At 35.6% G+C, this 12499-nt stretch overlaps 1 protein-coding gene across 3 annotated transcripts in view; it reads left to right on the top strand.

Annotated features, from left to right (window-relative positions):
- TTC39B (tetratricopeptide repeat domain 39B) overlaps nucleotides 1–12499 on the top strand; it is a 159740-nt gene that overhangs the window by 110441 nt on the left and 36800 nt on the right. For all 3 annotated transcript variants that reach the window (XM_070375919.1, XM_070375920.1, XM_070375918.1), the window contains 4 exons: nucleotides 8152–8257; nucleotides 9733–9798; nucleotides 11767–11875; nucleotides 12419–12486. In XM_070375919.1, the coding sequence (XP_070232020.1) occupies nucleotides 8152–8257; nucleotides 9733–9798; nucleotides 11767–11875; nucleotides 12419–12486 (349 nt within the window). The remainder of the gene's footprint in view (nucleotides 1–8151; nucleotides 8258–9732; nucleotides 9799–11766; nucleotides 11876–12418; nucleotides 12487–12499) is intronic.

Here is a 12499-nt window from a genome sequence, read left to right as displayed (position 1 = left end):
CTTAGTTTTTCTCTCCTAAAAACCATTTGTAAATTTAAAATGGTAGGTATAGATAGGTATGTCTTTGGTTCAGACTCTGAAACAACACTGTCCCTTTGCATTTCTGCAGTGATGCAGATGTCAGCTAGAGGGGACCGTAGTGTCCTTCACGTATCTTCGGGGTCCTTACTCGTGTTTATCTGGTTGTCCTATCTTTTACTCACAGTGTTAAAAATCTTCAGCTTTGATTCTGGAGTCATCCATTCCTCCCTTTAGTTCTGCCACTCTTTGCTTGTATTTAGAACCTTTGTTATTGGACTTATATATTTTTAAATTGTTTTATCTCCTAATAAAGTAACCTTTTTTGATCATTATAAAATGTTCCTATGTAACTCCTTATAATATTCCTTGTCTTGAAATCTGTTTTGTCTGATATTAATAAAGCTGTTCATGCTTTTTTGTAATTAGTGTTTGCGTGGCATATATTCTTTTGCTTTAAATCTAGCTTTGTTTTTATATTTAAATTATATTTTTTTGGTAAATACGTTTAATTGGGTCTTACTTTTTTATTCAGTACAACAGTTAATATGTTTGCACTTGTGACTGCCATTTTGCTTTTTTTTTTTTGCCTTGTTTGTCCCCCTCCTTATTTTTCTGCCTTCTTTTGCTTTAATTAAATGTATATATATATATATATATATATATATATATATATTTCCAGTAGAATCCCTCTATTATTTTCTTAGCTATAGCCCTTTTAATTTTTCTTAAGTGTTTGCTATAATGATTATCATAGCCTTCTTAACTTACCATAGTCAAGTTAGAGTTAATATTGTACTGTTGCACATAAAATAGAAGAAACTTACAAAAGTATAGTTTTACTTACCACCTTTTGTCTTTTATACTATTCTTATGGTAGTACATTTATGTGTATTATAAACCCCATAATGTGGTGTCTAACCTTTGCTTTAACAGTTTTATGTCATAGTCCCCACTGTTAATCCAATATTTGCCATTTTTTATGTTCTTCATTCATTCCTGTCTATTTCAGAATGAAGCATTTCTTTTAGAATTTCTTATAGTTCATATCCACTTTCAACGACTCTATTTTATTTATCTGAAAATGTCTTTCTCTTTTGCCTTCATTTTTGAAGGCTGTTTTTGCTCAGTAGAGTATTTTTGAGTTACAAGGTTTTCCTTTTTTCTTGTCTTCTTTCACTCCTTAAAAACTATCAGTTGTTGTATTGGGTTGGCCAAAAGGTCATTTGGGTTTTTCTGTATGAGTTTCTTACGGAGAAAGCTGAGTTAACTTTTTGGCCAACCCAATATGATGGTCTCTATTGTTTCTAATCACAAGTCAGCTGTTATTTTTTGTTATTATTCCCCTGTCTGTAATGTGTCATTTCTTCTGGATGCTTTGAAGGCTCATATCTTTGACTGATGTGCTTAAGTGTGGCTTTGGGGAACCATGTAGCTATTATTTCTTCAAATATCTTTTCTCTGCTACATTCTCACTCTTCTTCTGAGACTCCAATTACATGTCAGCCTGATTTTGTTCAGTAGGTCGCTGAAAATTATTTTTTTTCAGATTAGATATTATCTCAATATTTGGGTTGTCTTGGGGCCAATATCTACTGCCTGCTTTTTCTCTTGACTATATGTCATGTTTTTCTGTTTTCAATTCAGTAAATTTTTGATTGTATACTGGATAGTGATTCATTGCAAAGACTTTAGGTTCTGTTACCTTTCTCAGAAGAATGCTGACTTTTGTTCTGGGAAGCATTTAACTTGACTAGACTTAGAGTCTATACTCTTAATCTCTGCTAGTGGGCAACATCTGAGATCATGATTCCATTATTTCTTTTCTCTTGTTTCTGCCTTTCTTTGGAGCTTCACCAGTTCTCACATAGTTCATGAGTCAACAAAGAATTTGAGTTGAGTTTTAACACTGATTTTGGCATTTCCATCCTATGTGGTTCATCCCTATCTGAAAATTTCCCCAGTACCGTACAGCCGTTCTGGCAGATTTGAACTCTGTACTCTTTTTTTAAGCCAATAAGACTATACCTTTCTGTGTAAGTTGTAGGCACCCCATGCTGAGTGTACTGGGGAGTACTTTCAAGTGACTAGTCATGTAAACATAAAGTCTCTTTAAAAGTTGTTCCCTTCTTTCAAAGTTTAACTCTTCTCTAGCTTCCCACTGCTTTTTTTTTTTTTGGCATCTGGTCCTATCACTTCATGGCAAATAGATGTGGAAATAGTGGCAGACTTTATTTTTTTGGGCTCCAAAATCACTGCAGATAGTGATTGCAGCCATGAAATTAAAAGATGCTTACTCCTTGGAAGGAAAGTTATGACCTAGATAGCATATTCAAAAGCAGAGACATTACTTTGCTAACAAAGGTCCATCTAGTCAAGGCTATGGTTTTTCCAGTAGAATGTGAGAGTTGGACTGTGAAGAAAGCTGAGTGTCAAAGAATTGATGCTTTTGAACTGTGGTGTTGGAGAAGACTCTTGAGAGTCCCTTGGACTGCAAGGAGATCCAACCAGTCCATTCTGAAGGAGATCAGTCCTGGGATTTCTTTGGAAGGAATGATGCTACAGCTGAAACTCCAGTACTTTGGCCACCTCATGCGAAGAGTTGACTCATTGGGAAAGACTCTGATGCTGGGAGGGATTGGGGGCAGGAGGAGAAGGGGACGACAGAGGATGAGATGGCTGGATAGCATCACCGACTTGATGGACGTGAGTTTGAGTGAACTCCGGGAGTTGGTGATAGACAGGGAGGCCTGGCGTGCTGCAATTCATGGGGTCGCAGAGAGTTGGACACGACTGAGTGAGTGAACTGAATTGAACTGAGTGTCTGCAAATATATTTTAAACATGTGTTTTGCATTTTGTTAAGAATTTATAATTGTTATCTGTGGGAGGGTTAATTTAATTTAAGGCACTCTACCAGTACTAGAAATAGAACCAAGATTTAGTATTTTAAGAGATGCTTTTACCTGAAATGATTTCATAAAATTATATCCCATTTGAAATCCTGGAGGAAGCAGGCGAACTTTGGGAACCTGATATATTGTTTTTAGTTTTCCTTTTGAAATATATTTTAGAAGATACAAAAGAATGTTAAAGAGTTGCTTGCTATTTCAGTTATCAAAACTTAAAATCTGAAGGAATTAAAATATTCTTGTAATGGCTCAGAAATTATGTATCAGTGGAATCGAACATAAGACTTTGAAACTCTGTGTGTGTTCATGCACTTCTGTGTACACACACACAGATTTATCTGGGAATTCAAAGCTTACTAAAAAACCTATATATGCATAAGTCTCTTTAAAAACAGTGGGGAAAGATGGGTCTGATTTGTTAGTTTAATAAATGGTTTTGGGAAAATTGACTCTTCATTTTGGAGAAAAGACTATATAAAGGATACATTATATAGATTTAGTATTAAAATATTTTTAGAAGGATATAGGCAAAAACATAGGAAAGTCTTTTTACAGTCCTAAAGCACAAGGCCTTTAAACTTTGTTTTTAAAAAATTTTTAATAAAATTTTTGTTTTATTTAAAAATTTTTTACTTGGAAATAATTTCTGAATTTTTATATAGTCTTCTAATATACAAGTATTATTAGCATCTTATAGAACCACAGTGTAATTATTAAAATCAGGAAACTAACATTGATGCAGTATTATTAACTACTTTATTGACTTGACTCAAGTTTTTCTAACTGTCCCACCAGTGTCCTTATTCTGGTTCAGGATCCACTCCAGGATCCTGAATGTTGCATTCAGGTGTTACATCTCCTTAGTCTGTTTTAATCTGAAAGAGCCCCTCAGTCTCTGTCTTCAAGACCTTGACATTTTTGAAGAATACTTGGCCGTAATTTTTTAGGCCGTCTCTCAAGGTGGACTTATCTAATGTTGCTTCATGATTAAGTTCAGATCACATCTATGATAACAATACTGCAGAAGCAATGTTGTGTCTTTCTCATTGCTTCATACCAGTAGGTGTTTTTGTTCAGTTGCTTAGTTGTGTCTGACTCTTTGCAACCCCATGGACTTCAGCACCCCAGGTTTCTCTGTCTATCTGGTTTTTCACTATCTCCCGGAGTTTGCTCAAACTCATGTCCATTGAGTTGGTGATGCCAACCAACCGTCTCATCCTCTGTCGCCCTTTTCTCCCCCTGCCTTCAGTATTTCCCAGCATCAGGGTCTTTTCCAGTGGGTCAGTTCTTTGCATCAGGTGGCCAAAGTCTTGGAGCTTCAGGATCAGTCCTTCCAGTGAATATTCAGGGTTGATTTCCTTTAGGATTGACTGGTTTGATCTCCTTGCAGTCCAAGGGACTCTCAAGAGTCTTCTCCAGCACCACAACAAAGTCTTTCCCAACACATTCTAAAGCATCAATTCTTTGGCGTTCAGCCTTCTTTACGGTCCAGCTCTCACATCCATACATGAGTACTGGAAAAACCTGACATCAATTTCAGAAGTCTTTTAAAGTGTGACATAAAAGATTGACTTGACCAAATAAACATTTAAATTTTCATCATGGCAAAAATACCCCATAATAAAAATTATAAATGGAAATATGATATGAAAGACTCAGGGCAAATGACAGTATGAGAAACTCATAACTTGGTGGGAGTCTAAACTGACAGAGTTTTTATGGAGGATGTGCTGGCAGTATATATCAAAATCAAGAATATGTATCGTTTTTGATCTCAGGAGTTCTTTTTCTAAGAAATTATCCTAAGAACAGTTAGGATGCTATAACTGTAGTTCTAGTACTTGATATAGGAAAAGTATTTGATGAATGTGTAAGAACTCTCTTAGCAACATTATTTATAATATGGAAAATTTTGAAACAACTTGAAAATTTAAGAATAGGAATTTGGTTAATTAAATCATTCCATGGAATGGAATAATACATTTTGTTATAGAATAAGATAACTTTCATGCATTTTCATGGAAAATTGTCAGTATAACCCATAAAATAGTATGTAGTATGTGATACCATTTGTGATTTTTTAATTAAAAATATATTTTACTGACTGAAACTGATCAGTATATTCTTTAAAAAATTAAATTATAAGTTAAAACAGAAGTTTTAGTCTTTAAAGATAAATGCATATAAAACTTGATCTTACAGCAAGCTTTGGTTTGTATAAGTTGATGAGACTTAAAATCATGTAATTAAAGTTAAAATCATGTAATTTTTTATTGTTTTTTATTTTTTAATTTTTTTGACTATGGCACATGGGATCTTAGTTCTCTGATCAGGCATGTCCCCTGCAGTGGAAGTACAGAGTCTTAACCACTGGACCACCAGGGAAGTCCCCATTTGTGTGTTTTAAAGATTCCATTCTTAGTAAAGCATAAAAACAGCTAAAAATTATGTACCCGACTGTTAACAGTGACCTCCTCTCTGTGGGATTGTTGTGTAGGGACACTTAGGCTGTCTCCATATTATCTGAACATTTTTGTAATATATTTTCAGCAAATAGATCATTTACATATAAAAGAACTCTGAGTATCATATTTGTATCCTGCCATTCTGTTGATATTTTGACATTTGAGTTTTTTATGCAAGTATACGAGCATATATAATTATCATTTTATATAATGAAATTGTATGCCTTTTGTCATTTTGAAATTTCATTTTTCACTTAATGTCAGAAAATTTTAGGTTATTAAATATTTTTAATTCATCATGGCTTTTAATGGCTCAGTAGTGTTCCATTGTGTGGATGTGCCGCATGCGTGTGTATAAATGTATGCATGCATTCAGCTGTCTTCTTAACTAATTTCCTGTTGTTGCCTGCTTTAATTTGTTTATAAGTTTTCACTGTAGGTGGTAATACAATATCTTACCTTATAGGTCAAATTTTGTGTATCCATGCTATTTTCTTAGAATAACATTAGATTTATTGATTCAAAGATACCATTGTGTATAAGATTTCTGATATATATTGCAAAATTACTCCGAAGAATAATTGGGTTGGCAGACTTTTTCTTAAAATACCAGACAGTAAATGTTTAGGCTTGTGGGCCATAAGATCTCTGTCCCAACTACTCACCTCTGCAGCTGACTGCAGGGTGTAAGCAGCCATAGACTGTAAGTAAATGGGTGTGAGGACTTCCCTGGTGGTCCAGCGATTAAGACTCTGTTCTTCTACTGCAAGGGGCACAGGTTTGATCCCTGTGCGGGGAACTAGGATCCTGCATGTCGTGTCACAAAAAAAAAAAAAAATGAATTAAAAAAATCACATTATTAAAAAATAGATGTGGTTATGTTCCAATATTTGCCAACCTCTTTACTATAAATGTCATTTTATCATAAATAAGTGAATGAGTCTATTTGTTCTTACCTTTGCCAGCCCTGGTTTTCCATTTAAAAAATTAAAATAATGTTCTTTGTCACAAAAAATATATATTTTAGAAAATAGGAAAATGTGGATGAGCAAATATTAAAATACACACACATATACCCCATGCACTTAACATCTAGTAATTATGATTGTTAATACCTTAATATATACTTTTTCAGAATATTTTCTACATGGATCTAGAGAGAGATATATATATTTAAAACCAAAATGAGATCACTCTTACATACAGTTTTGTAACTTGCTTTTGCAGTTAATGATCTTTTCTTTTTCATGTCAACAAATCTTCATTTCATATTCAATCCATCTTCAAATATTCAGTCCATCTTCATATTTTGCCAGTTGGTCCCAAATCTCATTTACTTCTGGAATGTCAACACCTTGGTCCAACCCAAGACTGTCTTGGGCATTCAGTGTTTATGTTCATTAAATATATCTTATTATACAAGAGTTTCTATATTCATGTCAGTTGTGGAAAAGCCCAATCCAGTTGTCCTATAGTTGTATACACACAGCTTTGTCTGGTGGCTTCCTTGAGTTTTAGTTTAGCTTGCTGTCTCTTAGTCAGTTCTGACTGCCATAATAGAATATCATACACTGAGTGACTTAAGCAACAGAAACTTATTTCTTCACAGTTCTGAAGGTTGGAAGTCTAAGATCTGGGCACGAGCATATCAGGTTCTGGTGAGGGCTCTCTTCTTGGCTTGCAGACAGCCACCTCCTCACTCTTTCTTCACAGGGCAGAGAGAGAGATTCCACTTATAGTGACCTCATTTAATCTTAATTACCTCCTAAAATCTCTTATTTCCAAATATAGTCACACTTTAGGAGGGGGGCACAGTTAGAACTTCAACATATGGATTTGGGGGAAATATAATTCAGTTGATAGCATTTCTCTAGCTCCTTATATTTCCTATAAACTGGAAATTAGATATATAGGCTTACTAGATTCAACTTAGATGCATTTGGCTAGAATATATCATAAATGAAGTTGCATTCTTTATAATTGCATCACATTAGGTGATACGTAATATCTGGCTATTTCTTATTACTTTAAAAAACTGTATCTGTCAATTTGATAAACAATTTCTGGTTGTTGCCAATTTTTATATTATTGTTTTCATCTGCATTTCTCTGATGAATACAGATGAAATACTGTCTGCATTCAAGATATGAAGGGAAAGGGAGAAATGAATAGAAAGTAACTAAAGTGAAAAATCAGAACGATTGGCTTGGGTGAGGAGAGAAAATTAAGAAGAAAGTTGCAGGCAGTTGTGATGGACTTTACTTTCCTCCTTCATTCTTTCCTAGTTCCAAGTTCTTTATTTGGTCTATTTGAGGCCATAGTAATCACACTGAAATTCAACTCTTTTTGTCAGTAGCACCTCAGTTACTCAGTGGAATGTAGGTTACTGAAGGGTGCACAGCAGCTGAGAGGCTGCGCATTCTTAGAAAATCTCCTCTAACACATTGCTGAGAGACTGGGAGCTCGCAGTCCTGAGGTTCTATGGCTCCTGAGTCATGCCTGCTGCTGTTTGAACCCTTTTTTGCTTTAAGAGCAGAAAGATTGATCCTGATAAACAATGTAGAAATGACTGTATCATTTTTCTTTAATGATGATTACCTGGTAGCATTAAGAGTAAACTGAGCGTAGCATCATCCACTTAAAAATTCTCCAGTGTTTTGGCTAATGACATCTATCTTATGGTACTTAAATGCAAAATTTGATGTGACATTAATTTTCAGTGTCATAGTAAACTTATAACTGTTTTCATTAATCCAGAGAATGTCTTTCAATCCTGCATGTAATTCAGAAGAACAAAGTTGAGCAGCAGTTCTTCTACGAGTTTGAAGGGGGTGTCAAGCTTGGAATAGGGGCGTTTAATTTGGTAAGTAATCAGAAGGTAACCAGAATCTTTTATAAAAGAACCTTAGGTTTTCAGTGCCTCTGCTATTGCATTTGAACCTCACCCTGAATCTCTGCCTGGGTTTGTTTGACAAGTGGCTAGAGTGGGATCCACTTTAGTCTGTCGTGACCCAGTGGAGGCTCTGGCCAGAATATGCTATAAAGTTCTGCACATGCTCAGAATAGTTTCGGATTGTATAATAAGGGCAGCATACAGCCCTCTGAATGGACAAGTAACATTTTTTTTTTTTTTGTAAGAAGGAGCTTGAAATTCAGTTCCATTCCCACATCAGAAATACTGTTGCTATAGCAATGGTGGTTTTGGAATTGAAACTGGGTTAGGGAATAATAGAGCTTGAAGGATAGTAATAATGCTCTGGGATAGATGAAGAGTTTGAATAAATATCCATCCAATTGCAATATTATTTAGAGATTTTGATGTTTTATTAAGGTTTGACTGGAATTGGTATATACAACCAGGGTCACTTTGTTTATGAACCCATTGGTTGATGACAGAGGTGGCTGAAGAGACAGCTGTCGGCTGTCCACGGAATGGATCACCCTACCCATTTGATTATTAAAATCTTCCTCTGCTAAGGACAGCCTTTGGTGAACATTCATATGGGACACAAATAATGTTCATTTTTTTTTCCCATTCAAAGAGATATATCCATATACTTCTTACCCAGAGCTCCTTGGCATCAATTTTCCCATCATGTTCTTTGTTCTCTCTCTCTCTCTCTTTATTTTGGCTGTACCACACAGCTTGTGGGCTCTTAATTCCCTGACCAGGGATTGAGCCTGGGCCCTTGGCAGTGAAAGCATGGAGTCCGAACCACTGTCCCACCAGGGAATTGCCTCCCATCATGTACTTTCCAAATCTCTGACCATCCAATCAAACCACTGGCTTATGAAATCGGTATATAATTGCATGTATGGGCATTTCTTCTCCAAGCAAAGTAAACAACCAGGTCTCTGCTTGAAGTTTTGTCCTGAGAGAACTTCCCTTCATCCTACTCAGATGTCCCAGGGAGCGGCTGTAGTGCTATAGTTGTCCGCTTCTGGGTTTTGCCTGCGTATCACGAAGAATATAATAACTTTTGCTTCCTAGAAAAGGTTGCTAAAATAAATTTTGTTTGGAGGTGGGCACCAGGGGTTACCTTCTCAACACTTTTATCACTCCACATCAAAGGAACAAGTATTCTTTAGAGCATCCTGAAAAGGCCAGAATCTTTGTTCTGTTTTTAATTTTTTAGGCTAACTAAATGAAATTGTCACGAGTAATGATTATAGGAGGTGCAGTATGTGGTGATTGAGACATACCTAGTAGTTTAAACTTGGTTCTAATTTTTCATGTTACTGAATCATTAAAATTTTAAGTTTTTAGAGTTTAGCATTTACCTATAGTTAGGTATACTAGCACATAGTACACTTGGGTTTTTTTTTTTTTTCTTACAGATGCTGTCCCTTTTACCAGCACGGATTATCAGACTACTAGAATTTATAGGATTTTCTGGAAATAGGGTACAAACTTAATTTTTTCTTAATTTTGACAAAGAGGATTAAAAAATGTTTATTGAGTATGAAGGAAGTATAGCATGTCCTCATAATTAGCATGAAAATTATTGGCAGTTTCTTTGCAGAACAATAAACTGACTTTGGGTCTCAATCATATTTTGGTGGAGTTAGGGGATGGTTTTTCTATTGAAAGTTAAAATTTTTTATCTCAATGTTATCTAAATTCTGGGATTAAAAATTCATGTTTGACTAATGTTGATGCTTGCTGGATCTTTAATACAAATGTGAGGTTAAAATATGCTTCCTTAACATTTTTGCAACCCCCGCTAAACTAAGAAATTAGGCTAGATTTCCATGTCTACCATTTTATGGTTTGTGTAGGTCAAGCATGGTTGCAGTATTTTGGGTTTTCTTGTGTTTTTACAAGTTTTACTATAGAACTAAACAAGGAAGTTTATTTTCCATCAGTTTCTTTAAAAAAAAAAATGTATCTATTTTTAATTGGAGGATAATTTCTTTACAGTGTTGTGTTGGTTTCTACCATACACTGAATGGTTTCTACCATACTATGAATCGGCCATGGTATACATGTGTCCCCTCCCTCTGAAACCTCCCTCCCACCTCCCACCCCATCCCACCCCAAGGTTGTCACAGAGCCCTGCTTTGAGTTCCCTGAGTCAAACAGCAAATTCCCACTGGCTGTCTATTTTACATATGGTGGTGTATATTCCATGAGTTTTGTTTGTTGTGTTTGTGTGTGGTTGTTTGTGTAGTATATAGTAGTTACCAATCATAACGTTCAACATGCTATTACCAGAGTTCCCTTATTGCAGAAATTGGCCCTTTTAGTCAAGAGAGCAGGTTTCAAGAATTATTTGAAAACAAGTACAAAACACTGTAAATTCCCCATCTACTTTTATCCCACTGTCTGGATTCTTCATAAACTATATTTATCGTCTACTTATGGTCTTCATAAGCTGTAATGTATTTATGGTCTATCCAGTAAGACTCTGTGTTTCATGGTTACCCTTCCCCTTGACCATTCATCTTCCACTTTATTTCCTTAATGGCTCCAAATTGCCCCTTGAACAAAATCCAAAGCATAGCATGGATTCAAGGGCTCTGTCATCTGATTCTAGCCCAAGTTTCTAGTCTTCCTACCTGTCCTGTTTGCTTCCCCAGTGTTTCTGTTAAACTGGGCAGTTGGTTGTTTTCCAAATAGACCTTGTGCTTTTCTGTTTCTGTGCTTTTGCTGGTGTCTGTTTTAGATGTCCTTCCCAACTGGCACCTCCCAAATCAGGTCTCTTAAGAGCCTCTTAATCCATTAGGTTTGAGATCAGTGTCACCTATTCCACACAGCTTTCCCTTATTCCCTCCCAACAAGGCTCAAACATTCCGAACTTTCAGAATCACTTACTTAACTTTCTTAAGGCCCTCACCATGGTCCAATAAATGTGTTCAAACACTGTCTGACCTGTTTGATGCAAAGATCCTTGAAGAAACAGAACCATAAATATTCATACCCACCGTAGCATTTTATACTTAGATCCTCATGCTTAAATAAATTAATATTTATATAAGAGAAATAACAGCATTTTCTATGAAATGAACCCTACCTTTTTTTTTCACCCTAAGATCACATGATGTGAGAATACGTGAGATTGTCTTATGCCGATTTAAAATGTAAAATTTGTTTCTAGTTGCTGTTGTTCATTGTTGTTCAGTTGCTAAGTCATTCTGACTCTTTGCAACCCCATGGACTGAAGCACACCAGGCTCCTCTGTCCTCCACCATCTCCCAGAGTTGCTCAAGTTCATGTCCATTAAGTTGGTGGTGCTATCTAGTCATTATTGCTGTTCTAAGCTCTTGAAAAATAAACCCCACCTTCATGGAGGGTGGGGATATATGAGCTAGCATTTTAAAGTCTCTGAATATGATGCTCTTTTCATTCTAAAATGCATCTAATTCCCACAGGAGTTGGGCATCCTGCAGTTACGGGAAGGCGCCTTAGGAAGAAGCATCAGGTCTCCGCTATGCTGCTTAACTATTCTAGCTTTCCATACTTACATCTCCCTGATACTTGGTAAGGACTGCATTACATTTTACATCATTGAAAGTTGATTATCTTTCATCTGAGTAAGTAAAAATTTAGGAAAATCAGTAAGAGATAGGAGTCTATATTTACTTTTTTTTCAGGAAGATGGAAAATAGTGACTTTGTCATAGTGACATTTAGCAGAAGGGGTGGAGGGTTTCTTTCACTAAATTTTTTTTTAATCTGTTCTTGGCTAAAAAAAATTCTAATAAGACTTGCATAAGGTGATCTATTTTTAGCATATTACATTTCTTTTTTAGCAGAAAGTTAAATTTTTTGTTAAAAATAGTTCATATTGGTATTCAAGTCAGAAATTTCAATTAGGAATTGAAGGCAACCACATCTGCTCTTACGAATTTGCCCTAAAGCTTTCTTAAACTAAAGTCATAGATGAGACTTGTCTTCAAGTGAATAGTTTTCATGGTTTCCATGAATAGGTCTTTGCTATATATTTTAATGAAATTTGGGGAAATAGTTACAAATGTCGACTGTGTTTCATGAAGACTGAGGCTTTTCCTGTTAAATTTTCTAGGTACGGGAGAAGTGAATGTTGTGGAAGCAGAGAGTCTCCTTGAACCCTACCTCCAGCAGTTTCCAAATGTATGCTTAGAAT

Source organism: Bos mutus, chromosome 8 (genome assembly GCF_027580195.1).
Source record: "Bos mutus isolate GX-2022 chromosome 8, NWIPB_WYAK_1.1, whole genome shotgun sequence".
In the NCBI taxonomy this organism is placed as follows: Eukaryota; Metazoa; Chordata; class Mammalia; order Artiodactyla; family Bovidae; genus Bos; species Bos mutus.
The sequence above is the reverse complement of the archived record's forward strand: the minus strand, read 5'-3'. Positions and strand labels throughout refer to the sequence as shown.